Source organism: Pavona decussata, unplaced genomic scaffold (genome assembly GCF_977016875.1).
Source record: "Pavona decussata unplaced genomic scaffold, jaPavDecu1.1 SCAFFOLD_58, whole genome shotgun sequence".
Classification (NCBI taxonomy): domain Eukaryota; kingdom Metazoa; phylum Cnidaria; class Anthozoa; order Scleractinia; family Agariciidae; genus Pavona; species Pavona decussata.
In genome coordinates, this window is record NW_028145480.1 from 828958 (window position 1) to 855374 (window position 26417).

At 37.7% G+C, this 26417-nt stretch overlaps 3 protein-coding genes and 1 long non-coding RNA gene across 4 annotated transcripts; 1 reads left to right on the plus strand and 3 right to left on the minus strand.

Moving 5' to 3' along the window:
• The first annotated feature begins 175 nt into the window (after positions 1-175).
• On the plus strand, positions 176-3471 carry LOC146479505 (uncharacterized). The gene is made up of 2 exons (XM_085110285.1): positions 176-874; positions 2945-3471. The coding sequence occupies exons 1-2, from the start codon at positions 457-459 to the stop codon at positions 3469-3471; spliced, it is 945 nt and encodes a 314-aa protein (XP_084966411.1). The 5' UTR covers positions 176-456.
• A 6886-nt stretch (positions 3472-10357) lies between these two features.
• On the minus strand, positions 10358-14199 carry LOC146479506 (uncharacterized). Its single transcript, XR_014864819.1, has 3 exons — positions 13929-14199; positions 11673-11834; positions 10358-10533 (listed from the first exon to the last, which is right to left on the minus strand). It is a non-coding gene; the product is annotated as an uncharacterized LOC146479506 (long non-coding RNA).
• Positions 14200-17492: 3293 nt separating this feature from the next.
• LOC146479507 (uncharacterized) lies at positions 17493-21309 on the minus strand. Its single transcript, XM_085110345.1, has one exon. It carries the CDS (start codon positions 21163-21165, stop codon positions 17950-17952), a length of 3216 nt encoding a protein of 1071 aa, XP_084966471.1. The 5' UTR covers positions 21166-21309; the 3' UTR covers positions 17493-17949.
• Positions 21285-25154, minus strand: LOC146479508 (uncharacterized). Its single transcript, XM_085110346.1, has 5 exons — positions 25035-25154; positions 24579-24827; positions 24424-24472; positions 23804-23883; positions 21285-22136 (listed from the first exon to the last, which is right to left on the minus strand). The coding sequence occupies exons 1-5, from the start codon at positions 25053-25055 to the stop codon at positions 21285-21287; spliced, it is 1251 nt and encodes a 416-aa protein (XP_084966472.1). The 5' UTR covers positions 25056-25154.
• Positions 25155-26417: the final 1263 nt, after the last annotated feature.

Genomic DNA, 26417 nt, shown 5'->3' on the forward strand with positions numbered 1-26417 from the left:
TGAAATTTCTATGAGACTTCAGGTGATGAGCGCATCCCTCACAAGAATTGGCAATGTATCATGAGTTTCTTGAAGAAGTTAGGATATCAGGATCCAAGGCACGGAGAACCATGCCCTGAATGTGACAAGGAATGGTCCAAATGCACAGACTACTTTGTGTTGGGCATTCATCTTGAGGATATATTCTTAGACTCAGCCACAACATAAGCACACTTGGCACATTGGAAAGAACGCAGTGAATGGTTTGTTGGAAAACCAGATTATGTCAATTACAAGGAAATATGGCATGGACAAGGATTTTGCGATCTTTCATTTTTTTGGGTAACTGACACTGAAACCCTTTTACCTGCCTCTTGTCAAAACTGTGGAAATATCCTAACAACAACTGAAATTCAGGAAGCTGCTCCTCCTGGCAGCTCTCTTAGGGATCCAGTGCAACTTCATTGCAGGGAATGTATGATTAGTTTCCTACACACTCACCAGTTCATGAAAGGGAATCCACTGAATCAGGCTATGATTTTTCATGAGGATGGCTTCAGTGCATTCGTAAAGAAAAGCAGAGGGATGGCCACCATTCAGCTATGCAGTGCATGCACTTATAAAGATGAACGGTCAAGGGGAAAATATTTAAATGTCTACAGTTTTATACCCTCATGTAGCATTGGTGAGGGTTTACCCCATAAGCTGGTTGCATTTTTGAAGCCCCTCATGAATGATGTTGTGGACCTCTTTATTAATGGGAAAGATGTTATTTCCAATCCCATCAGGATTGGTGACAATGTCATTGCTGCTGGACAACACAAGGTCAGATTGATTCTACTTGTAGGAACAGCTGACATTAAAGGTCATGGTGAATTGACTCTGTATGCTCGAGGTAAGTCAAATGTGACAGCATTCACCTACACTATCAATGAAATCTTTCCTCATGAATATCACCATAATGGGAATACCATTTCCACCACATTTATTTAGTTTCTCCAGGGTTCCAGCTAAAGTCCTGGGATACAGTGAGGACTTTTAAATAAAGGATTTATTCAGCTAATTCATAAAATCTTTTGAAATTTTAAGTAATTTATCGAGTATATGACACTGAACCATTCAGGTAGTCACCTTTATCACGTCTGGAGTGAGTCCCTCTTTTCTGGAACACTGGTTGTCTTGTCCTCAAATTGAGGTACAGTCGAACCTCTCTAATAAGGACAGAAGGGACAGAGCAAAGTGTCCGTATTAGAGAGGTGTCCGTTTTATAGAGGTCATGAATATTACGTCATTTTAAAGGCTCCGTTGATGGTATTTAGTGTTCTTAAGTCAAAACTGGCCCAAACAGGTCTTTGAGGTGCATTTAAATTGTTTAAAGAGGGTTTGGGACTTATAAGACATTTTCTTCCAATTAGCCAGGGACCAATGGAGTTGACAACGTATGTGGGAAGGAAGTTAATCGGGGGCGGAGGATTAGGCATGGAGATCCCATGTGAATATATTTTCACTGGACCACACAAACTCATTAAGCGTTTAGAGAAATGCTTGGATGTAACAGAAAACCCAGCTGTCCGTAAAGATACTCTTTCAAGTGAGAATGTCGAGAAGAAAAGAGGGAGAAAGGAAAGCAACAACAGGAGAGTCTTCAAAGAATAAGAAATCCTGATGACATATGACAATAACGTATAATTTTTACTGATTGAAAACAAGTGATACTGTTATCATATGATCAATGAGACAATTGATTACACTTTGATATGTAATGACAAACAGGAAATTGTGTTGAATAAGAACTGTCATTACTGGAGTGTTCGTAATAAAGAGGTTAAGTTTGTATGAATTTTCTCCCTGGGGCCGAGATTTCGTGTCTGTTGTCTGTATTATAGAGGTTATTTTTACAAAGAATGTACATGGGCATTTTCCTGGGACCAAGTGAACTGTCCATAATAGAGAGGTGTCCGCATTGGAGAGGTGTTCGTAAGAAGAGGTTCGACTGTACCACAATTAAAGAAAATCATAATAATTTCCATAATAAATAACTGATTGTACATCTCTACCTGTAATTGACATTTGAAAAATAATGTATATCTGATTGGATTGTGCAGTTCCAGAAAAAAATCCATACCCACCCCATGAAAGGTCAATAGAAATTCTTTGGGGGAGGGGGGTCTTGAAAGCCAAAATTAATTTTTTCTAGAAGCAAAGTATGAAGCTAAACTGGAACTTTCTGGGGGAAGGGGCTGAGTTTGGATATTTTCTGGAACTGCACATTGATATAAAAATGAATATCAAAAAGGGTCAGTAATGGTTAAAAAAACAGACCTTACAGGTATATAGCCCTTCTTCAGTGTTGAAGAAAACCACTTTTCTTCAACATTGAAGAAGGGCTAGATACCCGAACAAGTCTTAACAACTACAAGTCTTACTTTGTCATCATGCTCCAGTATGTCCAAACCATGAGCTGAGATTCAATTGTGATAAATTGTGATAAATCTTTGAACTCTCCTTTAAAACCTTGTTTTGAGAACTGCTTCTTCCTTATGAATTTCAAAATATTTTCTAATGAAATTATTGTAGAGGGGGCTGGGATATTTCCTAGAAATTTACCATGTAGTTCGAGAGGTAAGTACAATGTACATAGTGTGAATTCAAAGCATTACATTAAAAATGAGCTTTCAACTGGCTATTATGGCTGTCAAAAGCAATAGAGATCACCCCTGTACTCAAGATTGGAACATGACTCAAAGATAACAGATGCATGGTCTGCCTTAAGTTACATGTAGTTAAGAAGTGACTCTTTTCCTTTGGAGCCAGCTTTCTCAAAGCTCAATGACAGCCCTGCATTAGTCTTTTTCAAAGGTACATGTAATAGCATAATAAAAGTATAGTAGCTTATTTTATGTTACACTTGCTTATATTTACCTGAATAAACAGTCCTCAATTTTTTTGTATTCCTTTATCTCAGGTGGCAAAGTGGGCTGCAGAAAATTCCTTGATGTTGGTGTTTCCATACCTGAAAAAAGACGCTACTACTATGGCAACTTTCGCCAGCGTTGTCGGCATTCAGCAGCCTTAAAGACGGCAGCTTATCAACTGCAACATGGAAAAGCTACTGAAATTGCACAGACCCAAGCAGATAGGCAGAAACTCCAGAGGGAAAGTGGAGTGAGCAGGGTCAGCATCCTCTTTACTCTCCACAAATTGTATGGATTTGATCCTTTGAATGACATGGTCATAGACAGAATGCACCTGTGCTTTAATCTATTACAGAAGGAGTTCATAGACAAGATTTGGCCTGATCTTGGTGATAATGCAGCTGTTTCAGTCAATGAAAGGATTCCAACTGCAGGGGGCCTAATAGACCGGGGCAGTTTTGGAGAAGCTCTTGAAGCAGTCCAGTGGACCAGGGAGGAAGAGGCCAAAGGTGTTGGAAAATTGAAGAGTCTGACAGACAAACTGGGTAGCTGGAAATCAGATGAGTTTGTAAAGTAAATATATCAAACAATTTTAATTAATTAATTATTAAGGGCTGGATGTTTCTGCCAAAAAATAATTGTGCTTCATTCTGTTAAAGGTTGTTGAATCCATTGATCCTTTTCATGGATAGAGCTAGCCTGTGCTGCAGGTGGCCTGTGTTGTGCAGGCTAGGATTGAGCTTGAAGTAACATTGTAAATCTCTTGACAATGCACATTATGATTTGGATTTCATGTTAACTACATTGTCTCGAATCATGTATGATGTCTTCTTATTCTTGTGCCAAAACGTGAAAATCGTTTACCTATAAATAATATTATAAAAACCCCTCAAAATCCTATGTCTACAAACATTCTTGGTGTAACACGTTCTAAAACAAAATGCGATATTCTAAAACGACAAAAATTTGCAAAAAATTGAGTATTTTACCAAAACTGATTCCTACCTGTAAAATTTGAGGCAAATAGAGATACATTTTCCATAGTTAAAAGTACATGTTGCAAATTGTCATTAATTTGAACTTGGCCTGTATTGAATATGAAGACCTCCAGAAATATAAGTGAAAAACTCTTAACTTTTGCCATATGTTTGACAGGCTGACAAAAGAAAGCTAGTTTTTGACAAGTTATAGTTTTGTGTTGCTAACGCATTTTCTGTCGAAATACAACATATTTTTTTGAACAGTCGGTGAAAATTTTCATCGACATTTATCTGTATCTAAAAAGTAGTTTAGAAATTTTTGTACGCATCTTCCTAAAAAAAAAAGTCCGCCCGTCGATGGAAATTTCCACCGACATGTTATAACCAGAGTAAAACATTTTCACCGTTTTTAGTAACAAATCCCGTTTTTAGTAACAAGCAATGGACATGTCGATGGAAATTTCCACCAATATGTTTTTCACCGTTTTTAATAACAAACAGTGGATGTGTCGATGGAAATTTCCACAGACATGTTTTAACCAGAGTAAAAGATTTTCACTGTTTTTAGTAACCGGCAAACAGTGGACATGTTGGTTGGAAATTGCCACCGACATTTTTCTGTCGTGGTTGAAAAATATGATACGCTCAGCTCTCCAATAGCAACAACGCAATGGCAAGTCACAATAAATGTCAAAAGATAACATTTACAGTTTACTATGGACCCTTTTATTGCATCATGACCATTATTTTCCATTGAAAGTAAAAGCAAGGGTATTTGATTTAAAATAGTGTAATCGATTTCTTTACGATAAAATGTGTAAAAACTTCCCTTAGCTTCTCAGCCAACGTACACTGTTCATTTTAATGAGAAGACGGGAAACAAACAAGAAAGAAAACTCCTAGAAGGCGGCAAATATAATAGGAATCCTGGGATATTTGCTAACAGTTTTATCTCCGCCTATACGGAGTGTTGCGTCACACAAAGTCCATTACAAGCCGTATCCTCATTCAGTTGACTAGTGCTTGCATTTAAAAGCTATCCGTCTATTTTTGTTTCATCTTGCTTCTGCAAATTGACTAGTCTTCTTCTGATCATCCTCCTCCATTCGTTATTCGTTTCCGCCACAATGCAGTTGAAATTCGTTAGTGCTACACAGGCCGCTGCCGCTGATCCTATCAGTAACAACAAAAACATATTTTTAATTCAGGTACTTTAATACAAGAGGAAGGAGTATAAGGCGAAATTCTGTTAAGAAAATAAACTACTTAACAATGAAGGGTCAAAGGTATTCTTCATTTTTATTTTTGCCTGTTACACGTAAGTCTCCATAAAAGGGGTTGATACTATTAATTCATTTCTGAATTAAAATTGAAATCTTTAAAAAAGAGAAATTTTTGCATTGATCTTTTTATAACACTCTTTGTAAATGATATCATAAAACAGCAAGAAAATATAACATGTCTGTCATCTTGGATTTCAAAGACCCAAATGACCCCCAATGCACTCATTAAGAATCTTCTCATTCTTAAACTTACACAGCTGTGTGTCCGCGAGCAAGAAGTCAAAAGTATAAATTTATTTATACAAATTTTACATGTTGGTTATTAAATCGTCCAAGTATAGAATTTTAGTTTCCCTGATATCATCTTATTCAAGGCGTGCGAGGTCCAGTTCACACAATAGTGCAAGGGTGCTGGGCGTAAAAAAATATGAACAAGGGAACTGAGAATGAAAACACGGAGAAAAGATCAAGAGATTATGTTTACTGTATTAAGTATGTTAAGCACAGCGTATCTATCTCTTAGTTTGGTTGAGTATCAGTACCTGCGCCACTGCAGAGATCAAGAATCCAACAGCCTTCACAACCATACAATGAAATAAGCCTCGTGTGAAGGGCAAGTGGCTTTTCCCTTGTAAACTTTCCAACGGAAGCATCCCGATCTTTAGTTGATGCCGAGGAGAAATAGAACAAGTTCCTGGCACTTGAGCTGAGTTGATACTTGCCAATGTGACCCACGAGAAAGGGAAATAGCTCATTGATGAGGCTGTTTGACTCTATATATAAAACAGTATTTATCATCGTTATCAACTCTATCATCCTAAGTTGCGCGAATTTCAGTACAAACTTCTAAACAGGTGTCTCGCCACGAACGTGTCCCTTAGTAAAATCAGCATTGTAGCATCTCTGCTGTGTTCTTTCTGTGGTGTAATGGACGAATCCCTCGAACATTTTTTTGTATCTTGTTACTATACTGAGAAGTTTTGGGCAGAAGCTATAAAATGGTTAGGCGATCATGATGTTAGAATAGAATTGCTTTCTGTTAAAGACATAATGTTAGATATTTTAGTGTGTAAAGATGATCTGTTTATCAATCACATACTGTTACTTGCAAAACGGCATATATACTCATCACGATGCAAAAAAGTCATACCATCTTTCAGAGTGTTCACTGCGAAGATTAAGTTGGTTTTCCAGCTTGAGACAACAATCGCCAGATCAAAAAATAAACTCCCCATCCATCTTGTAAAATGGGGCAAATACAATGAGGAGAACGAATCAAGTTAGCTTTATCTTTCCTTCAATATAAATCACTGTAATAATTTTAATTTACTTCATCTTTTCGCAAGAGATACGTTATGATAGTTTGCAATGTGTGTTTTGAGGTCCTTGTGTACAAATGTGTGTGTGTACAATTTAGTTTAAAAACAACTGTAATCCTATCACATTGAAATAAAAACTATTAAAATGCAAAAAAAAACTCTATCATCCTAATAATTGCTATTTAAAATATTTTTTCTTTTCTGATTGGCGCAAATCGTCCGTCTTGTTGTTCAATTACTTATTATTAAATAAATAATAATAATAATAATAATAATAATAATAATAATAATAATAATAATAATAATGATAAGTGATTAAGTGATAACATTCGAGTCCAACCCATGGACTAAGGGAGGCAAAGAGGGTTTCTACTTGATGGAGAGAACCCGCCTAAGAAGGTGGGCTGTAGAAAGAATTGTTATTTTCTGGAGTTCATAAAATGTTGATGTTGCCAGGGATTTTGGTGGTATAGTTTTCCATGTCCTTTCACGGATGGTGCCACGGGCTCCCAAAACCACCGGGACTGTTATTATTATTATTATTATTATTTGAAACACAAGCAAGCGAAAATTAAAGTTAGTAGCCGACGTTTCGGCGTCATCGTGACACCATTCTCAAGGCAAAGTGGATGAATTAATGCGAAGATTTGATTTCTATACTTTACAGTCTCTACAAATTAGCATATTAACAAAGGATCACAAGTTCTTCAGGTGAATACCTTTGCGCGAATCGAGTCTGTTTGCAGGTTTAGGGATGGTTTAAGTTTTCTTATGAAAAGCATCTCCTTAATTAGGCAATCAAATTTGTTAGAAGATTTAGCTAGCACGTGAAATTGTATTCACCTGAAGAACTTGTGATCCTTTGTTAATATGCTTGATTTATATCCCAATCCTAAAAAAAGGCGAAAAGAAAATGTTTATAATCAGCCGCTAAATAATACCTTTTTATTGGAATTAAATTAATATCAACTCTTAAACATCAACTCTGTATACTTTAAGTACAATGACTTTTAAAAGTGTTGAAGATGACGCTTTCTCTTTTCTTTTCCTACTTTCTCTTGGTCTCAAGGCACACTGCGCTCACTTCAGTGCTGTCTCTTGCTGTGTTACTCTACAACCTGACTCGGTACTGTGTTGTGCAAATTATAACCACTTTCAGTCAAGCTATACCGCCATATCATCATGAGATAGACGGGTCTAAGAATTATAGAAGGATCGACAGTTTTGGTACAAAAATGCAGAACATCATGAGGAGAGAGTCTTGTAGCGAAAATCAAATTATATTATTTACCTTTGAGAATTCCATGAAAATTTATGGAGAACCATTAAACAATGGGGCTTCTTGAACTATGTCTACGTTGTTCATTTTTTGAACGTCTATTGATGTTAAAATTACTGTTGTTTCCTTTCCATTTTTCCCCTTGATTTTCATCTCATTTGCCGATTGTTTCAATTCTGTTTTGTTGTTCCTCTCCTCCTCCCACCTTAAAGCCCTCCCAACGAAACTCGTCAAATCAGGAAGGCTTCAGGGTCCTCGAAAAGCTTGAAGTTTATCTTCTTCCACCCACTCTGGGAATCTAAGAAGTGCAAGTTATTAACTTGAAGTCATCTTAAAAATAATAAAAACATACAGTAAACACCCGAATATAAGAACCAATTCAGTCTGATAAATAATTAAAAACATGTTAAAATTATGTTTAAAAATAATGTGTATGCCAGGTATTCCTTGTTCTGAATTATGTTGGTATAATATTAAGCACCCGGTAAATAGGAACTCATATCAGCCTGAACTCCAAAACGAGGTCTTATTACAGTCACTGTAATTAAGTAAAAAACGTATATTGTTATTTCTTAAATTTCTTAAATATACAAATGAATAACTGATAATGAACTCCTTTCCACTTCTTGGAAGACCTACATTAATTTTATCCTTTTCATCTCACAATACGTTCTCTTTGTAAGACTTGTAAGGGTCAATAAAATGTCTGTTGATGTACGACTTGAGAGCATTGTTTGACGAAAAGTAGTTAAAAATTCTTATGTAATGAGCACAGAATATGTCGAAAACTCCCTCTATCTCTCCCTCTCCCACTCTCTTTAATAAATGTAGCAGGGCATACCATTGTTGATTATCATCAATATCATTGTCTTTCTGTAAGTTAACTAACCTCTCTGTAACTTTCACCCAGTCTTTGCATCCTGTTTTGGCAATGAACTGCCGTTGTACCTCCTTCACTTCTTTTATGTGGCTGGCCTCCTGTTTTAACACCACGAACGTCCGCTTACATCTTTCCACATCATCGAGGAGCTCCTAAATCTCCCCGAAGGCACTTAAAGTGATAGATGGGACAATCTACGGTATTCTTCACACCTGCCTTCAAATCTTTAGTTTTAGCTCTTTGCCCTTTTATCCCCAATTTGCCATACTTTTGTAAAATTGAAAGCACTTTATCATATAATTCATTGGGCAAAGAACTTAGGAAAAATACTGTCTCCATTTTCTGTGCCTGCAATATGAAACAATCCACAATAAATGAAAAATTCATTTTGGTACTTACAGTGTATAGTGCATCGGACGTAGCTAAAAGAAAGTTATATATTACATGCAGGGTGTTTTGCCTTGTTGAAGTCACATCTGTGCACTTTTTCCGAAGACATATCCAAGCTTGAGCGTGAAGAAAGGCTACATTTCAGTTTGGTCTACTCAACACCAGCCAAGAGGGAAATGTTCTGATTTAAATCGATTTATTGATGTGCTCAATATTGTTTGTTAGGTTATAACATTTTGATAGTTAAGAAATAATGCCAATATTGAAAGGGAAGTCTCCTTGTCAACTTAAATTCTTACTTCATGACACGAGACGATTTTGGTAAGGAATTTAAGGTCGCCTCACATCATCAATACCATCTACTAGTAGGTGCTTTTCAAATCTGAAATCGCCGTTTTATTCCTACTACCTCCTATTCATAATCAATATTCTCAATTTACGTTTAAAAGAATAACTTGACCGACCATCTCTTGTGTAGTCCGTTAATTAAGCTATTATAAATATCTACCCTTTTGCTTGCAACTGAAAATTTCGTAAGTTGTTTTAATCAAGGGAAGATGTTTACTTAAACGAAAGTTACGATCATGGATTTGATCATTTTTCTAGAAAATATTTCTTAACGCTCTAGGAAGTTGATTTGGTTGACTTTTTTAGTCGACATGGGCAAAGACTTAAGATTTGTCTTTTTACTCTATCTGTATAATTCTGGTTCCACAATGAAGGTGGCTATACTTACATCTTCGCCAATAACCGAACTACAAGAATCCTTCCACTCCGCGCATTTTTGTCCGTTGTATTGGTCAGTCAAGAGTTGCTTGCATAGCATGATCTAGATTACAAAAATATCCCTGGTTAAAAAGATTCGGAAACAGGAAGATCTTAAAAGTGAGCTGTGTCGCGAAACTTCTCAAATTCGACAGTGGGAGGGCTACCACCAAGTTGGACTGGTAAACGTACCTCCAAAGAACGGCTCAAACATTTAAAGAGGGTATAAACAACACAGCGAGTACAAAAGAGGGCACGGATTAACGAGTTTAAAGCGGATTACGGCAGATTGCAATTACGGCTTGTGAAAGTGTGTCAGCCTAACAGTTTTACAGTTCAGTTTCGTTATTTGTAATATATAATTGAAATAATGACTTGGGGTAGACATTTGTTTGACATGTCAACACTGTAAAAGTTGACTAGTTAAAACAACCAATTAAAATTGTCGCCAAGTGCATCTGAGAGAACCCTTTTTTTTAGTTGGTTTGACCAATTTAAAAAGGTTTAAATTAACTGGATTCTTTTGGTTTGAAATAACTAATTTTTCAGCATTGAAGCTATAGTAGCTTGCAATCAATGTGTTGACAGCACTTAAAATGTTGATTTTTTTGGAAACGGCAGACCACCATTCCTATGGCTGCCAACACCAGTGACTGGATATCATGAACAGTTGCCCCTGTCGAAATGAGACGGGGTGCTGTTGTTGCCGCTATTTCATCTTCTGCACTCAAATCTGAGTCATTCTGCAACAACAAAAAATGATTTGTTGTGACTGTAAATCCTGGACATTACTTACAATCACAAACTACAAACAGCCATTTGTAACACAATATTATTCATCAGTGCCAAACTTAAAGGAAATCCTTAGCAAATGGCATTAATAGAGCAACAACCAAAGCTCAGAGAGATTTTTTAAAGGAACGGCCACTAATCTCATACAAGAGAGGGCGTTCCCTGAAAGACATACTCGTTAGAGCAACACTATAACTGAACATGGCTAAAAATACACAAGTGGGAGTCGCACAGGCCTATCTTTATTCCTTTTCCCCCTGGCAATCAATACAAACACCATTACGCATAGCGGTGGCATTGCATTTTGATCAAAAGGGAAGAATCTCTTAATATACCAAAGGAAAATCGCTTTATGACACGCTTGTAAAAGCAAAACTGAAAAGGCTTTTATCAACACAACGGATGCACAGTGGGAGTCGCACAGATATGTAACTTCAACCCCATAGCCCACTTTGAAAATGAGTGATGGCCTGGGTCGAGAGTAACTGCCCTAGTGATTGTGGGATTGTTTGGGGGGATGATAATAATAAGCAACGTCCCCCAAACCTTCCCGCAATCGCTTGGGCATGTACTCTCAACCCAGACCATCACTCTTTTTCAAAGTGGGCTATTTAAACGTGATTCTTACATCTATCATCTGACGATAAATCACGGGCTATGATTAAGCAAGTCGTCAAGAGATAATTTAGTGAGAGGGCTAAAATCCGGAAAGGAATGTGGCTGGAACGTGAGCAGCAGTTTGTGGGGAGGAGCATTTTTGATAAGACACAGAACGGCTGCGAGGGAGACTAAGTTGAGTGAAGACTGCAGTAAAAGGAACAGTTCGCAAAGCTTTGAGTGCAAACTGTTAAAGGCCAATGTGATGATCAGGATTTTGTTTACATACTCAAACGTTGGTGCTACATTACACGTCTCCATTATTAAATTACCCAGGAAGTGAAAGGGTTAAGGTAATCCTCATCAAAAAAATAAAAGTCTAATTTATTTTTAGAAACAATGTTTTATTTTTAGAAACAATGTGTGAAAATCAGAAAGGAAAATTTGTCTGGTAACATTAGGGCTAAAGGTCTGGAATTATAAAAATACTTACATGGCCTGTACCAACAGCATGGCAACATGCTCCCTCTCACTGAAGTGCAAAACTGGTGTCTGGGCCATTATTGTTGTGCATAACTGATGAACAAGGGAATTTTGTTGTTCTGCCTGGCAAGAGGAAGCCCTTTGCTAAGCCTTGCTTAACATCAGGTTCCCACTATGTGTTGAAACAGACAAAACACAATCAGAATTCAAATAACAATTTATTTTTGGACACCTATCTTACTAACATACAAACAACATGCGGTTTTTCTTGATAAATAATAAAGTCCCGGTCTATTTGCCAGCCTGTCAGCTCATACAACTCAAAGAAATGTCTTTTAGGTGGTGAACACTGTCACCAAATTTTTCAGTTAAAACTTCTTTATTGTATAGCCTAGTGAATAAATATCAGTCAAAACATTTTGTGGTGAATCACCAGCTATCAGTTCAGGTTCCATGTGAGGATACCTTTTCAAATGTTTCTGCTTTTCCATTTTATTTGGTAATTTGTAAAATATTCCTTTGTGAAGAGGGCATGCTTTTCTAAAGTCAATGACAACAGCATTATAATGAAGACCTCTTACATCAACCATAACATTATTAGGCTTCATGTCATTATGAATAAAACCTGAAAGGTGAATTGCATGCAGCCCCTCAATCATTGTCAGTAATAAATGATCTGGTGAACATGATTCTAACCATTTCACTGATTTAAGTCTCCTGGAAAAGTCATCTAAAGTAACACTTTCCTTATTAATGCCAATAAATTCTCCATGCAAACTCCCAAAAACAGGGGAAAACTAGAGTGAGGAATAAGATTTAACATGGCTTTTGCTTCATTGATCAAGATGGATCTCACAAAACGCTCTTCGTTAAAAAAAATTTCAAACAGGCATCTATACCTTTATATTTACCCTTAAAGCAACTCCCAAATGTACCCTTTCCTAGAACATTGTCCTCTTCTACTTCAAGCAAATTTTTCGTAATAAATCATGGTTTTTGGAATGTCTACGTCCTTCAATGTACCGCTAGCAAAATATAGAAGTCTATTATTTTCTTCTTTTGTTTTCTTCCATTTATAAAAATAGCCATTTGCTATTTGCTTGGTGATCTTACAGTTATTTTCAAAGTCAATTACTTTTTCTTTTACTTTCTTTGCTGCATTGGATTGCAAAAATGTTGAGAGTTTTTTTCGATTTATGTGATTCTTCCTTTGCCTACTTTTTCTCTTTTTCTTTCCACTCTTGGAGCACTGAAATGTTGACTGCAGGTTTCTTCTGAGTGGTGTTGCAGCTCAAATGTTCAGAATCAGGCAAGATATTGATTGGAATAGCAAATTAATTTTGAATTTGGTATCACTGATGGAAATTTATTCTATAAAAATGTGAGCCAGGTAAAAAAAGAAAGCAAGAACCCGTAGGCTGCAGATTATAGCCCAAGCAAGGCTGACCCAAGGGACAACCTCAGCTAGGAAATTGTCAGTAGGCAAGCAATTAAGTCTTGCCTTGACAAAACTATGACTTCTGCTGGAGTTCAGCCTTTCAACCCTTATCACACTTTAGTTTTTATTCAAATTCACTGTAAGTCATGTACATAAATGTACACAATATCAAACAAAATAAAAATAACTTAAAAAACATTCAGTTCATTTATCAACAATTCAGTCCTCCAAGTAATTCAAAATAAAAGATATAAACTGAATTCTCTTTTTTTGTGAGAAATATCCATTTGAGATCCTCTGGTCAATTTCGTTTTTCATGTTTTCTTAAGCATGACATATTTTAATCAAAGTAAAACTGAACAAGCAAACTTGTGCACAAATTATTAAAAAAACCCTACATTGAATGTACCAAAAGAAAAAACAACAATCTACTGTGGTAATCAATCAATTAGATTTTGAAGGATCTCGTGTTATCTTTCGCAACTGATGGTTTCCGATAAGTGTCCGGCAACAATCACCAATTTTTTTGGACCGCCAGATGGCAAGGGGACAAGCAAGGCATTCTTTAAGCACACAATTGCAAGGTGTATATGTGCAGTACGAAAACAAGAGAGCGACGCTTTTCTCAGTTGGGCGAAAACAAACTTGACACAAAGTAATATGTGAATTTTTCTTCTCAGGTATTGTTGGTTCAACAGAATATAAAATGTGAAAAAAAAAGTTTCAGTGAATAACAATGATTGTGTTATGCAATGTCGGAAGGTTTCAAGCGGGGTTTCTTTCAACACATGCAAATTTAAGTACCGTTTTCAGCACGAAAGTACCTACCAAGCTTTCCGTGTCTTTATCGTTTCCCTTTTTTAATGATCAGCTGGCACTTTTCGAAGACTTTTCTTGTTTTCTCAACGGGCTGCCGAACACTATTGACATCAAAAGTCTGCAAAAAGAATACAAATAACAAAACAAGATAAATTAATACAGACATCACGATCGACTGACAAGTTAAATAGTTCAAACGCAATTAATCTGCAATAGATTTTCCATGCTGTATCGCTTTTTTTCGAAGCATATTTCGAGGTTTATACATCACTGCATGATGACTTTTGGTCTGCTTGCAGCAATGTAACCAGGCATGGCTTTGTAACCACGTAATAATGCGAGTAATGCCGCAGACCGCCATGCCCCAACGCTTTTAGGCGGGAACTTTTTTTTTACGATCTGTAATTCATCCATAGAGAGATTCTAAATATACAAGAAATAAAAGATCCTCTCTCGGAAAACTTCTCATTTTATGCATGTAAACGAAAACTTGAGTAACACTGGGAAGCCATTTACCACGTGCGTCACCTCTGTCCATGCCACGATGAAACGTTTTCTTGTTTTCAGGTTCGGTATGATGGAATTGATCGTCAAATAATCCAACTCAAAGAAATCTTCTCCGTCTATTTCGTTAGCTACATTTGGGTCAAAACACGATAAAAGAGGCAATTATGAAATTTGCTGTTGTATGTACTACCCTCAAGAGGTGGACATCATTTGGATATAGTTCAACTCGGCTTACCTTTGAATGCTTCTATCAGGTCATGAAACTCTCTTTCCTTTATGTCCTCCATGGTGGAATCTTTTGACAGATCAAGCACTGATGCCATTGCAAAAACGGACGAAAAAACCTCTATCGACAGCGGAGAATGTTCACCGGATGGACGTTTCTCACAAACTGAAAGACTTGGCCAGTACAAGTCATAAGAATGACATGTCACAAAAGGACTTTCATTATATATACATTACGTGACCAAACAGCATTATTTGATAACCAAAAGTTCATTGTTTTAAAAATAAAAGCGGTTTTCGTTAAAGTGTCATTTGGTTAATACCTAAGGAAATTCCAGAGATTGTGCGGTTTTTTGATAAAGCCGGTTTCTATTCAAAACTTAGCTTCAAAGCTCAAGGCCGAGATGTTCAACAAATCAGTAAAAGAATTGAAAAGTGTCACTACTAGCGCCGGTTCCCACGCTAACCTCATAATCACCGAATATCCCGGTCGGAGTGGAAAAAAAAAAAACTTTCAAGCACTGTGCCGACTGCAATCACCACTAGCGTTAGATCCGGCACACAGATTGGCTGAAATCCATCGCGCTAAAATCATACATTAGGACGACTCAGTTCAGTGTAATCTTGTCAAGCAGCTAGGGACCGATGTTTATTGATCGCAAAAGCACTCAAACATATTAGGTTACGGAAAGCCACAGCCAAAGAAACGAACAGAGGAAGCGGCTGTATATTATTCGGATGCATTTATCTTACTAATCCTCTATTTACACCATTATCGCCAAGTGGGTTGCATTGTGTATAAACAGAGCACTTATTTAGCTCTCACAGTCCTATTTCACTTATGAGAAGGACTAAATGTTATTTAAAAAAAACCCACTAGATCGTTTTCGATGGTCAGGATCATTATCAGAGTTTGTTGGTGATCTTGATGATGGAAAACGTTCAGTATTTTTTTCAGTAACAGTAAATTTTTATTCATTTAGATATCATGTCTCAGTTACAACCAACCGGAATATTTCACTGATGTATATTGTAACTTCCGAATAGTAGTGTTAACAACGTGAATATCTTATCTTTGGCGGGAAAACCTTAGAAAAAGCGGGAAACCCGTCAGGACTATCTCACTAAACTACGGCTACGCGCGCTATGGCGCGCAAGCTTAGGTGCCAGATGTGCTCCACTTTTTACTCGTTGACAATGGCTTTAATACTGAGTCATTTGCTTAAAGTTCACCAAAGTAATCCTGACTTTTTCATCCGAATGTGATTTCGCTGGTTGCCAACGCACTTTCAAGAACGTGCATGCCTACAAAAGCCATCTTAGAAGAGCGCAATTATAAAGAAGTCAATCTTCATCAACCGGTCGTGCGTCATGAAGACAGTGTAGCAGAAGAAGGCATGGAAATTGTAATTGAAGATACACCTCCCGAAGAACACGGAAAAAAGCGGAAAAAAATTAAAACACTTGTACTGACTAATGATTTTGGTCGTTTACACTAATCAAAATAGTCAGAGTTAAATGACTAATCTCTATGGTTAAAACACCTATTATTAAAGGTTATTTTAACTATTTTAATTTGTTGACAATTTCAACTGTTAGGAATGGTTAAAATGACCATTGTTATTAGTCGTGACTATTTAAAATAGTCATTTTAACTAGTCAGTTTTTGCAGTGAAGCTGTGATTTTATCATTAACGAGTTCCACACTCACGTTTTTGGCGCCAATGAACTTGGCAATGACTAGTGAAAGACAAACAAATCAATCTCTACAATTAGCTTACCTGGCACTGCGTACTTTTTCACATCCTCTAAAAAGTTTACATCGGGAAGGGTTGTTCCCTCATCATTTCTCCCTCCCATGCCGGTGGCACTTTTATTCTTTTTCTCGGGAACAGGCAGACTATTCAAATCGGGAAGGGGGACTTGAAGTTTTCTCTTCGTGCCTGCTTTTTCTACTTGCCCACCGGTTGTTTTACTAGTGTCATTAACGTCAATGTCACCAACGTCAATTGGCGTTGTTGGAACTTGGCCAATGGAACTCGCATCTTGAGTTTTTTCCCCAATCTCGTTAAATCGCTCGACAAAGTACGTTGCCGAATAACATGAACTCTTAAACGATTCCAAGAATTCGTTCTTTGAGAAATCAAACATGTTGACTATCAATCCAATGTAATCTTCAGAGGTTTGAATCTAGAATTATAGAGAAAACCTACCCTTAAAAATAGATCTTGGCAAACAACGTGAACTTGACAAATAAAGAGCACTTTTGAACTGATCATTTGCCTTTGTCTCCATTTTACTCTACACGCGTAACAAAATATATTCGTGCGTTTGTAAGTAAAACTGAAATACGTGACAGTGGAAATCCACCTTTTGATAAGTCTTCTTAGTACATTTAGAAAATTTGGTAAAGTAACAAAATCAGGTATCAGGGATAAGTATAAAATGATATATATTTATCCCTGATACCTGATTTTGTGTGTCTAGATGTCTGGCAGCCGGACAGGATTTTCAAAATACTCCGTGTCCAGTAGTCTGATAGTTTCTCAATTTCGGGTCTTTGTACGCGAAATAGTCGATTTATGCAATGCTATTTTTGTTTGCATCGCGAAGAAGTTGTCGAGTACAGTTCTCAATTTGTCGTGTCGATTTCTCTTACCGCTCCACACTCTATGCATCATCAGACTTGGAAATTATTTGCGTGTTTGCAGTGACTGCAGGACAGTATTACTGGCAGTCTCATAATTTCTTTAATTTCGAGTCCATTTACGCGAAATAACCGATTTATGCAATGCTATCTTTGTTTGGATTGCTAAAAGTTGTCGATTACAGTTCGATTTCAGTTATGCACCAGTCAATTGAAACCCCCACCCCCCAGGTCCCGGGGAAGGGTGGGGGATTTGACATAGGCTCTGGTCAAAAGGCATCAATATCCCTACCCCCTGAGGCTGGAGTTCAGATCAAACGCCACTACCCCTGGGGCAAGAAAGCTGATACTATCAAAAGTTCTAAGAAAAGAACGTGCAAGACCTACATTTACATGGGAAAATTTAATAATGTTCTTCTTCCAGGTTTGTGCAGCTTTGATTAAAATGCTAATCACACTCTCATACAGTTTGTTCAACTATTAAACGAAGGAAAAGCATGCTGTATTTCATTATTGGTCATGACCATCTCATTACATGTATTTAATAGACTGCAAATTAGTGAAATTTGAAATACACTGTATATATTATCACACAAACTCCGTTTATTTGGCTCAAGTTCAGTTTTTTAGAAATTTAATACCTTAAACTGTCTACTGAGGTGAATTCTCCATGGCTGCAACCTTGCACTGTGCGCAAATCCACTCTCCACTTGGTGCTGTTGAAAGCCCCACACACTGAAAATGGAACCACTCTATGGGACAGTCTTTATGTTCACAGGCAATCATGTCTCCACACTCTGGCCCTCCACAAATACACCACGAGTCAGGGGTGTCAACAGCTGCTTTACTAGACTTCTTCTTGAGAGAGTTCTCTTTTCTTTTTGCAGAAGCTTTCTGGGCACCTGCTTGGCGATGTTTCCTCACATCACTTAGGTGTCTTACCCACATCTCAACTTCATCGGTACGGAGTAAGGTTTGCTTTGCTAGTTTCTCTATCTCATCGGACGTCAGTTCCAGACATTCCTTTTGTTTTTTGTCAAAGGCATCTTTTATCACAGTACTTGGAGGAGAAATGGAGGCTTTGCTCAAATTGCAGTTATCCACTGCTAGCACCTCTTCTGGTCCCTTGTAGTGTCCACTACAAATACCACTGCACTTGTCACATTCCTTGGCTCCCCAAGGTCGTTTAGGGTCTGGTACTGGAAATGGCAGGTACTGAATACTTGGCCCTCCTGGGAACCATAATGAATCATTGGCTGGTTTTCCGTTCTTGCAAACTGGATGGATGCAACCCTCCTTGTAACAGGCTTTGAGAGCAAACACATACCCACTTGGAAGGTTTGGTACCATGTGCTGGTTCCGTAAGTTCCAAACCTGTTCAAAGTAATGATATTGATTTGGCTCCTTCTTCTTGAGTTCGGCCTTAGCTGCTTTGGTTCCCCTCAAATACACAAGTAAATTCTGTCTCTGATCTTTCAGCTCTGTTGCATGCTTATCTGTGGCACCTCTGTACATTTTTATTACAGATGAACCAAATGGTATGTCATTGACTCTATCCAAATACACCTGCAGTGCTGCTTCCATGTTTTCGTGTAATCTATCCTGAGATACTCCTCCCGTTTCAGTTTCGGCAGATCCACACAATGTCGACGGTATAAAGAGATTAGCATGCGCTCGGCCAACAACACCATTCTGCAGCTCTACAAGATTGTAACAGCTCGCACCACTGTTCCTTGTTGTGACCAGTGTCAATTCCCTTCCTTCTTTTAGATGCCATTCGGTCCATCGAAACTGTACCTCAACATGACTTGGGCCCTCATCGGCTCCCCCATCAACTCTAATACAATCAATGTTCTTTCCTTCAAAACACACATCCATTTCTGCTTTTTCTTTCAAACAGTACAAGTCAGCAAGATGCTGTGTTGCTGTTTTCTCGTGTAGAACGCCAGGTGCTTTGACAATCCCAACAGACACTTGACCAGTGGTTTCCGTCTTCATGAATAAGTAAGATGATGTTTGAAGTTGACCTCCGTGTTTGCTTACATAGTCAGAATGTGACGTGAGTTCTGGCTTTCCTTCCAAGCAGACAGCTTTATGGTTCTTATGTGTGTAAGTACTATCCAGACGGAATCCTGCTTGGTCGTCTCTATTGAGAATCATTTTATCTGAACCGTCTTTTAGCTGAAGCATATCAAGGCCCTTGTAAAAGCAGTATGACCAACGGCTATCGGGATTGAATTTGACATCAAAACCTTTACGTGCTCTTCTGCAAGTTATTGCTGCAACACCCTGGTAACGCTGAGCCGAAATCCTTCTCTTGTTCCTCACGGCACACAACTGAACAACGGTACCATACGATATCGATATGCCATACTCCTTTTGTAGATGCTCTTGCATCCTTTTGTAAGTTACTTTAGGCCCTGTAGAATTCTTATTACTCGCGAAAGTAAAAACTCCAGTTCTTCGCCACTGGTCTGCACCAACCCGGTGTTTCTGAACAAAGTCTTCCATTTTTTTTCCTATATCAGGGTACTTTGTCACAATGGTAGACACTTTCTTTGGAATCTTGCGTTTAAGAAGGGCTTCTTTAGCTATAAGCTTTGAAGTTTGCCTTTTAGCAGCCATCTTGATTTTTTTTCTTTCTTGTTGCACTTTTTCTTTTGCTTCATCAGAACAAATATCATTGATTTCACACCAGTCTCCATCATCAGATTCACTGTCGGTCTCAAATATGGCGTTGCCTAGAGATTGTTTCCGCAGAATCTCTAAATATGCCTGTCTACTAATTTCGATCAATTGCTCTTCTGCTGTTGAAAGATCACTATAGGGGATGAAATCAGCAAAGTCAACAAGTATTTGATTTAAAACTTCAGGGTTATCTGTTGGTAACATGTTTTTTAGCTCAGCCACAAATGTAAACCAGTTAAGATTGTTTTCTCTTAGTATTAACAACAGTGTTTCTCTTGAAGGTGCTGGATTTACAGTTGGATTTTTCAGTATGTCCGTGTCATCTGGATCAAACATACCCCTGTCTGATGTTCCTTTTTCCTTTGATACTGCATTTTCTTGTGCAACCTTAACAAAAGAACTCCCATGGTCTGAGCTGTCTGTATCATGTTGTCCTTTATTGGAATGCAGCTGATCACTTAATGGAAACTCTTCTTCATCTTCTGTTGCATCTTCTGACGAAATCCATTGAACATCTTGAACTTCGCCAAGGTCAGTACTTTCATCCTCTGAATCACTGGATTCGTAGTCAAAGCCAATGGTGCGCAAAAGTGCCTTTTCCTTGACTCGTGCAAGCTCTGCCACTGTTTGTTTGATTTCACTTGCCCTTCTAAGGGTCTCTTCGATTTTCCTTTGTTTTTCGCCGAGATTTTGAACTCCATATCGCTTCCGAGCTTCTTTAGCGCTAAGCTCAGAACAAGCAGTCATTTTTAGTAGCAGACGATCTGTTTCAGTGGTTGCTAGTTCACATAAGGCGTTTATTTTTTGTCTAGATGGAAGCTTTTCTCTGACATTTGCTTTCTTCGAATGCAAGAACTGTCTCATTATGACCACAAATCTTTGTGCATCAACTCCAGGTTGGAATTCTGTAGCATACAGTCTTTTTGATCCTGGGCCTTCAGGTGCAATTTCCATGACAATAAGTGGCAGCTGCATTAGCAGCCTTACCGCCTTTGAACTTATATACTTGACCTTTGGAAAGTGTTTGATAAAAAATGCCTTCAGTTCAACAATTCCATTATTTATGACATCGTGGGCAAACGAAATCAGTCCCTCGCACTGTGAACAAACTTGTAATTCTGAACAATGTTTCCTAGAGCAAAATTCTCTCCTTGCAGCAGGAACTTCTTCAAGTGTCATATCATTAATTAACGCAACATATAAACCATCGTCAACTTTGTATTTAGACACATCCGATAAACAAGAAGAAAGATGTGACACATATCGTGTATAAATGTCACTCCTAGGAGCGTCTTTATCTACAAAAAATGAGCCTTGCTCCCACTATCAGCACTCCTTGTGCCATTATTGTTGTCTCCTTGTGACTCATTTTCTGGTGTATCATTCTCTCCAGGTTTATCTCCAGAATGCTTGGCGACTTCATCAGAAACCCTTGACGACTGTGTTTCTTCCTGATTAGTACAGGTAGCTTTAGTTGAATTTCCTCTGGCTGTACCTGCTTCCTTACTCAATGGTTCTGCTGGTGTAACTGACTTTCCCCAGAAAGATGTCAATGTCTTAGTTGAACTACTCGAAGACGATGACCCGTCAGAAGACGAGGAACTGGTTGACTGCTTATCTTTGTACCATTTGGCTTTTGCCTGTTTTTTCTGGATAAGCAACACCTCTTCTTCATGCTTTCTTTTTTCTTTTCGCAGCTTGGTGATCTCCTCTTCTACCGCAGAGGCTCGCATGTACTGTTTAAGTTGCTCATCTCTTGCTCTCTGTTGTTGCAAAAGTCGTATTCTATCCGCGAGGCTAGCTATATCATCTGTGAGTTCTTCAACCTTCTTAGTACGTAAGTGCTCAGACATTTTCATTTTCTTGCTACTGCTACCATGCTCCATTGATCCTGTTCCAAACAATTTTGATCTTGATCTTTTCTTGCTGTAATTGTAGCCGTCATTATCAAGTTTTTTACGACAAAGTTCTATAAGGTTCTGTTTGTCATCTAACAGAGTGGGATTTTCAATGCACAATTCAAAGGCATTCGCATTCATTCGTTGATGGTATGTTCTTGAGCTTTTGGCATACAGCACACTTCTCTTCCTGATATCTTCAACATTCAACTCGACGGTCACTTTGTTAGAGTCTGCTAAAGAAGGCTCATTCTAGAGAACAATAATGGAAGCCAAGTAACATAAATATATTGTCTGTGGTCTTATTCACACTAGAAAGATTTTGTTTATAATTATTTCTTTCAGATTTCAGTTTCATGGGTGACTGGATGTCACTGCATTTTAAAGAGCAACTTAACCCTTTAACACCTGTTTACGTCAGCTGACGTAAAAAGTTCATAAAATTGTTAATATTTGGTCTATTTCAATGAAATTTTGCCACAAAAATGGTCTTGGAAAGATCAGTTCATTTCCAGAATAAAATTGTACCCCTCTAGTATCTATGACCACCCCTGGAACTTTTGACAATTTTTTGTTTTACACATTTGCAGTGTGAGACATAACTCATGTTACTCTATTAACTGAGAGCTGCAAAATAAGCTATAGTTTGGGGGTATACCTAGTATGTCTGAAAATTGAGGCATTTCTGAACTTTTTGACTTTGACATTTTCAGCCCGTTTATGTCAAAGCCATGATTTACTTCTCCAATTTTGATATGAAATAAGGACTGCACTGGTCAAGACCTTTCAAATGGTATATCATACATTGCCATTTAGGTTTTATTTACGAGTTTGGAAAAAGGGGTAGAAAAACTCAGGAGTGAAAGGGTTAAACTGAATTTCATTAATAAAATTTAATTTTAAAAGCACAAACCAACAATATTCTAGCAATTTGAAAATAAAAATAGTCAACTAATAGGTTCTCACAAAAAGCTGGGAGAATAGGTTGTTACAGCACACATGTCAATGTAGCAACAACTACTAAATGCAGTCAAAAATCTGCGACCCAGACTAGAACTGAAAATAAGGTCCAGATAATTGAAGTGTCATGTATGAATACTAATTTAAAGTGCCACTACGATGAAAATTTTTGTATTTCTTTTTCGCTTTTTTTAGTGCAAATGTATTTAATAGGTTTAGACAAATGCGAATTGCTATAAATTAGATTGATATATTCTTACACGGCCCAGAAATAGCTGACTGAAAACCCACGAAAATCACGTAAAATCCGTCCGCCATTACTCCGTTCATAAATCCGAGCCCACGTTTTACTGGTTTGCGATCTGGTACACTTGACTTGATTTGTGACGTAAATGACTCAACACGTCATGATTATTATTCCCTCCGGGACACAGACAACAAAGCCAAACGGCACGTGTTGAGTGACGTGTTGAGTCTTTGACGTCACAAAATCTTTAGGAAAACTCGATCCAACTCTCAGGGTTCGGTCCCGGTCATTTTTTAATTGAGTAATGGCGGCAAGCCGAATTCGAAATGTAAAGTTAAAATAATGGCACTTCCCGTACGAGTTTTGACTTGAAACTTTGCAAGGTAAGAAACAAGTACTTATATTTTCAAAATATGAAAAGGACAGAAAATGTATATTTTTGATCATAGTACCACTTTAACAAATTAGAACAAAATTCTAAAATTCTAATATGTTATACATTTTAATATTTTAATTTCTGGCTAAAAACTCAATTTCCAGTTCAGGAAATGTTTTGTTTCTGCAAATGGTACCAGATGAGTGTATACATTCTTTGTACTTCTAGTGGTCCTCTGGGCCCCCACCCCTGCTTCTTGGAAATTTCCATTACCACCCACGGAGGAGATATGAATATTTTTGTTGGAAAACCAAATTTTAATTGCATAGTTCCTACCTCTAAAGCAGGCCCAATTGAAACTGCTCCATCTTTCATCAATAAGGTTGTCTGTTTTGAACCACTACCAGAACAGTTCCCTGAGGGTGAAAAATAATTATTATATATTGTATTTAGGATGCAAGGCTGTTGCCTAGCAGGTTTCCGGTAGTCTGGGACACCCAAGGTACTGTTTTTGGTGCCCAGTAAATGTTTTTCCTAACATTTAACTTTTCTCAGGCTGGGCTCATAACTTCTCAGTTTTTGGCCTTGTGGGCTCCTTTAAATTTTTCTAAGGCAGAAGCCTTGAAATTTATTCACAAAATTCACAATATGAACACTATAATTGGAGTATCAAAAGATTCAACTTCATTTTTCTTATTTAAAATTAAAGTAAATATTCAAGACATACTGTCAGAAGAACAGCTTCTTTAGTAGACAAGTATTAAAATATTTGGTCATTGTAATATATATTCTTAGTCAATTATAGTACTTCATTTATAAGGTATCTGCACCTTAAAGTAAATGTGATGCACAATTTGCTATCACATGTGAAATATAGACCACTTTTTTCAGATTTTTGTTTTATCCTACTATTATTTGGCAAGAATAATAATCAAACAAATGACAAGTTTGTTTACCTTTAACACTTCCCTTCTCATTTCTTGTTGTGTGCAGGGAATCTTTGGGCTGTGCAAAAAAAAAAAGCAAAAACAATTAGGGTTTGCAAACAGATCAGTTCCAAAAACTTTTTCAAAAACTAAAGTATTATAAACATAAATCAGTGCAGACATACCTGATCGACGGATGTAGGTTGTGAAACATTTGGAGGTGGCTTCGACTGCAAAACATGCACTTGGATTTTATCCTTGTGTTCAATGTTTTGAACGGTAACATCGACCCACTCCCCCCAGTCTTCTTCATACTTTTGGAAAATTATCCGTGCTTCACTGTCCAGGCTAAAACACTCTTTAACTTTTACAGCAACATCTTCATTTTGATGAAGGTCAAGAACCTTACGGCTTTCTTCGTATTGAAATAAAACCTGTAGGAAATCAAAGAAGAGAACAGCTCATGACCTGACCTTTCCGCATCATTACCCATGCATACCATTTGAATTTCAATGGAAATTAAATGTAAATAATACATCCAAACAATAGAAAACAAATTACTTGATTCAGATTGAATATCAATTGCAGTGGATGGTAAAGTAAAAGCATGATATGCGTGGATTCAAACCACTGTTACGTACCTTTCTTTCGCCTTCCGCCATCTTGGAAGTTCCATGTGAAGTACTAGTGCCCAGTTCCACTCTTGCCCGAGGTGGGGACGGGAACCGCGGTCGAAAACAGTCAAATGCACCACCCCCAGAGGACAGCTTGTTGTTCAAAAGTGATTCGATGCCCCTATTTTCCCCCACCCTTCCCCGGGACCTGGGGGGTGGGGGTTTCAATTGACTGGTGCATTACTGCCGGGTGCGGAGTGTTTTGAAAATGATGTCCGGCAGTAACCAAAAACACGCAAATAATTTCCAAGTCTGATGATGCATAGAATGCGGAGCGGTCAGAGAAATCGACACAACAAATTCAGAACTGTAATCGACAACTTCTTTGCGATGCAAACAAAAATAGCATTGCATAAATAGACTATTTTGCGTGCAAAGACCCGAAATTGAGAAATTATCGGACTGCCGGAGACGGAGTATTTTGAAAATCCTGTCCGGCTGCCGGACATCTAGACACAGCGTTTAATTAATACTAGTACTTCCAAGATCTCTGAGTGTGGGTATACTTAAAGTCAATATGAGCCAGAATTCGCAAAACTCTTTAGTGGCTTGTTACTTTAAATCATAATCGAACTTTGAACAAAGCAAAAACTTGCGGTTTTTTACCTTAAGTTTCTCATCTTTTGTGTCGCTTCTCATTACATCAACACTGACAACGTGCCCAAGATCCTTGTTATTCTTCTTCAAAAGTCCGTTACTTTTATGAAGGAATATCAATCCACGATTATCTTTGACGAAATGCCACCTGGTTTCGGTGGGAAGTAAATTGCGCGGAGCTTTAGGTGTATTGTTCTTGTTCATAACGTTGTTTTTTAAAATTCGAGATGCTCAACTGAAAGCCGCCGACCGTACAAAGAGTGACATTACTTATCGTACAGCCCACAACGTATTCCGGAAGTGGAATTGTCACTCAGTTACTATCTTTATTTGCAAAAACATGCCAACGCAAACACGCAAAAAATTGCCTGAATTTTCCTCACGGAAACGAATAGCCTTGTTATTCTTCCTCAAAAGTCCGTTAGTTTATGAAGGAACATCAATCCTCGATTCATATGTCGATTATCTTTGACGAAATGCCACCTGGTTTTGGTGAGAAGTAAATTACGCGAAGGTTTAGGCGTATTTTTCTTGTTCACAATTTGAGATACTCAACTGAAAGCCTTATCGCCGCCAACCGTACAAAGAGTGATATCAATTCCGGAAGTGGAATTGTCACTCACACTAGGTGATTAACAACACCGTTTGCTGTGAAGTTTTGAAGCACACTGTTGAAAGGCAATCAGTTTTATAGGATTGTAGCAATGTGGATATGTCACTAAAAGAATTGTTCGCTTAAACTAAGCATGTCGG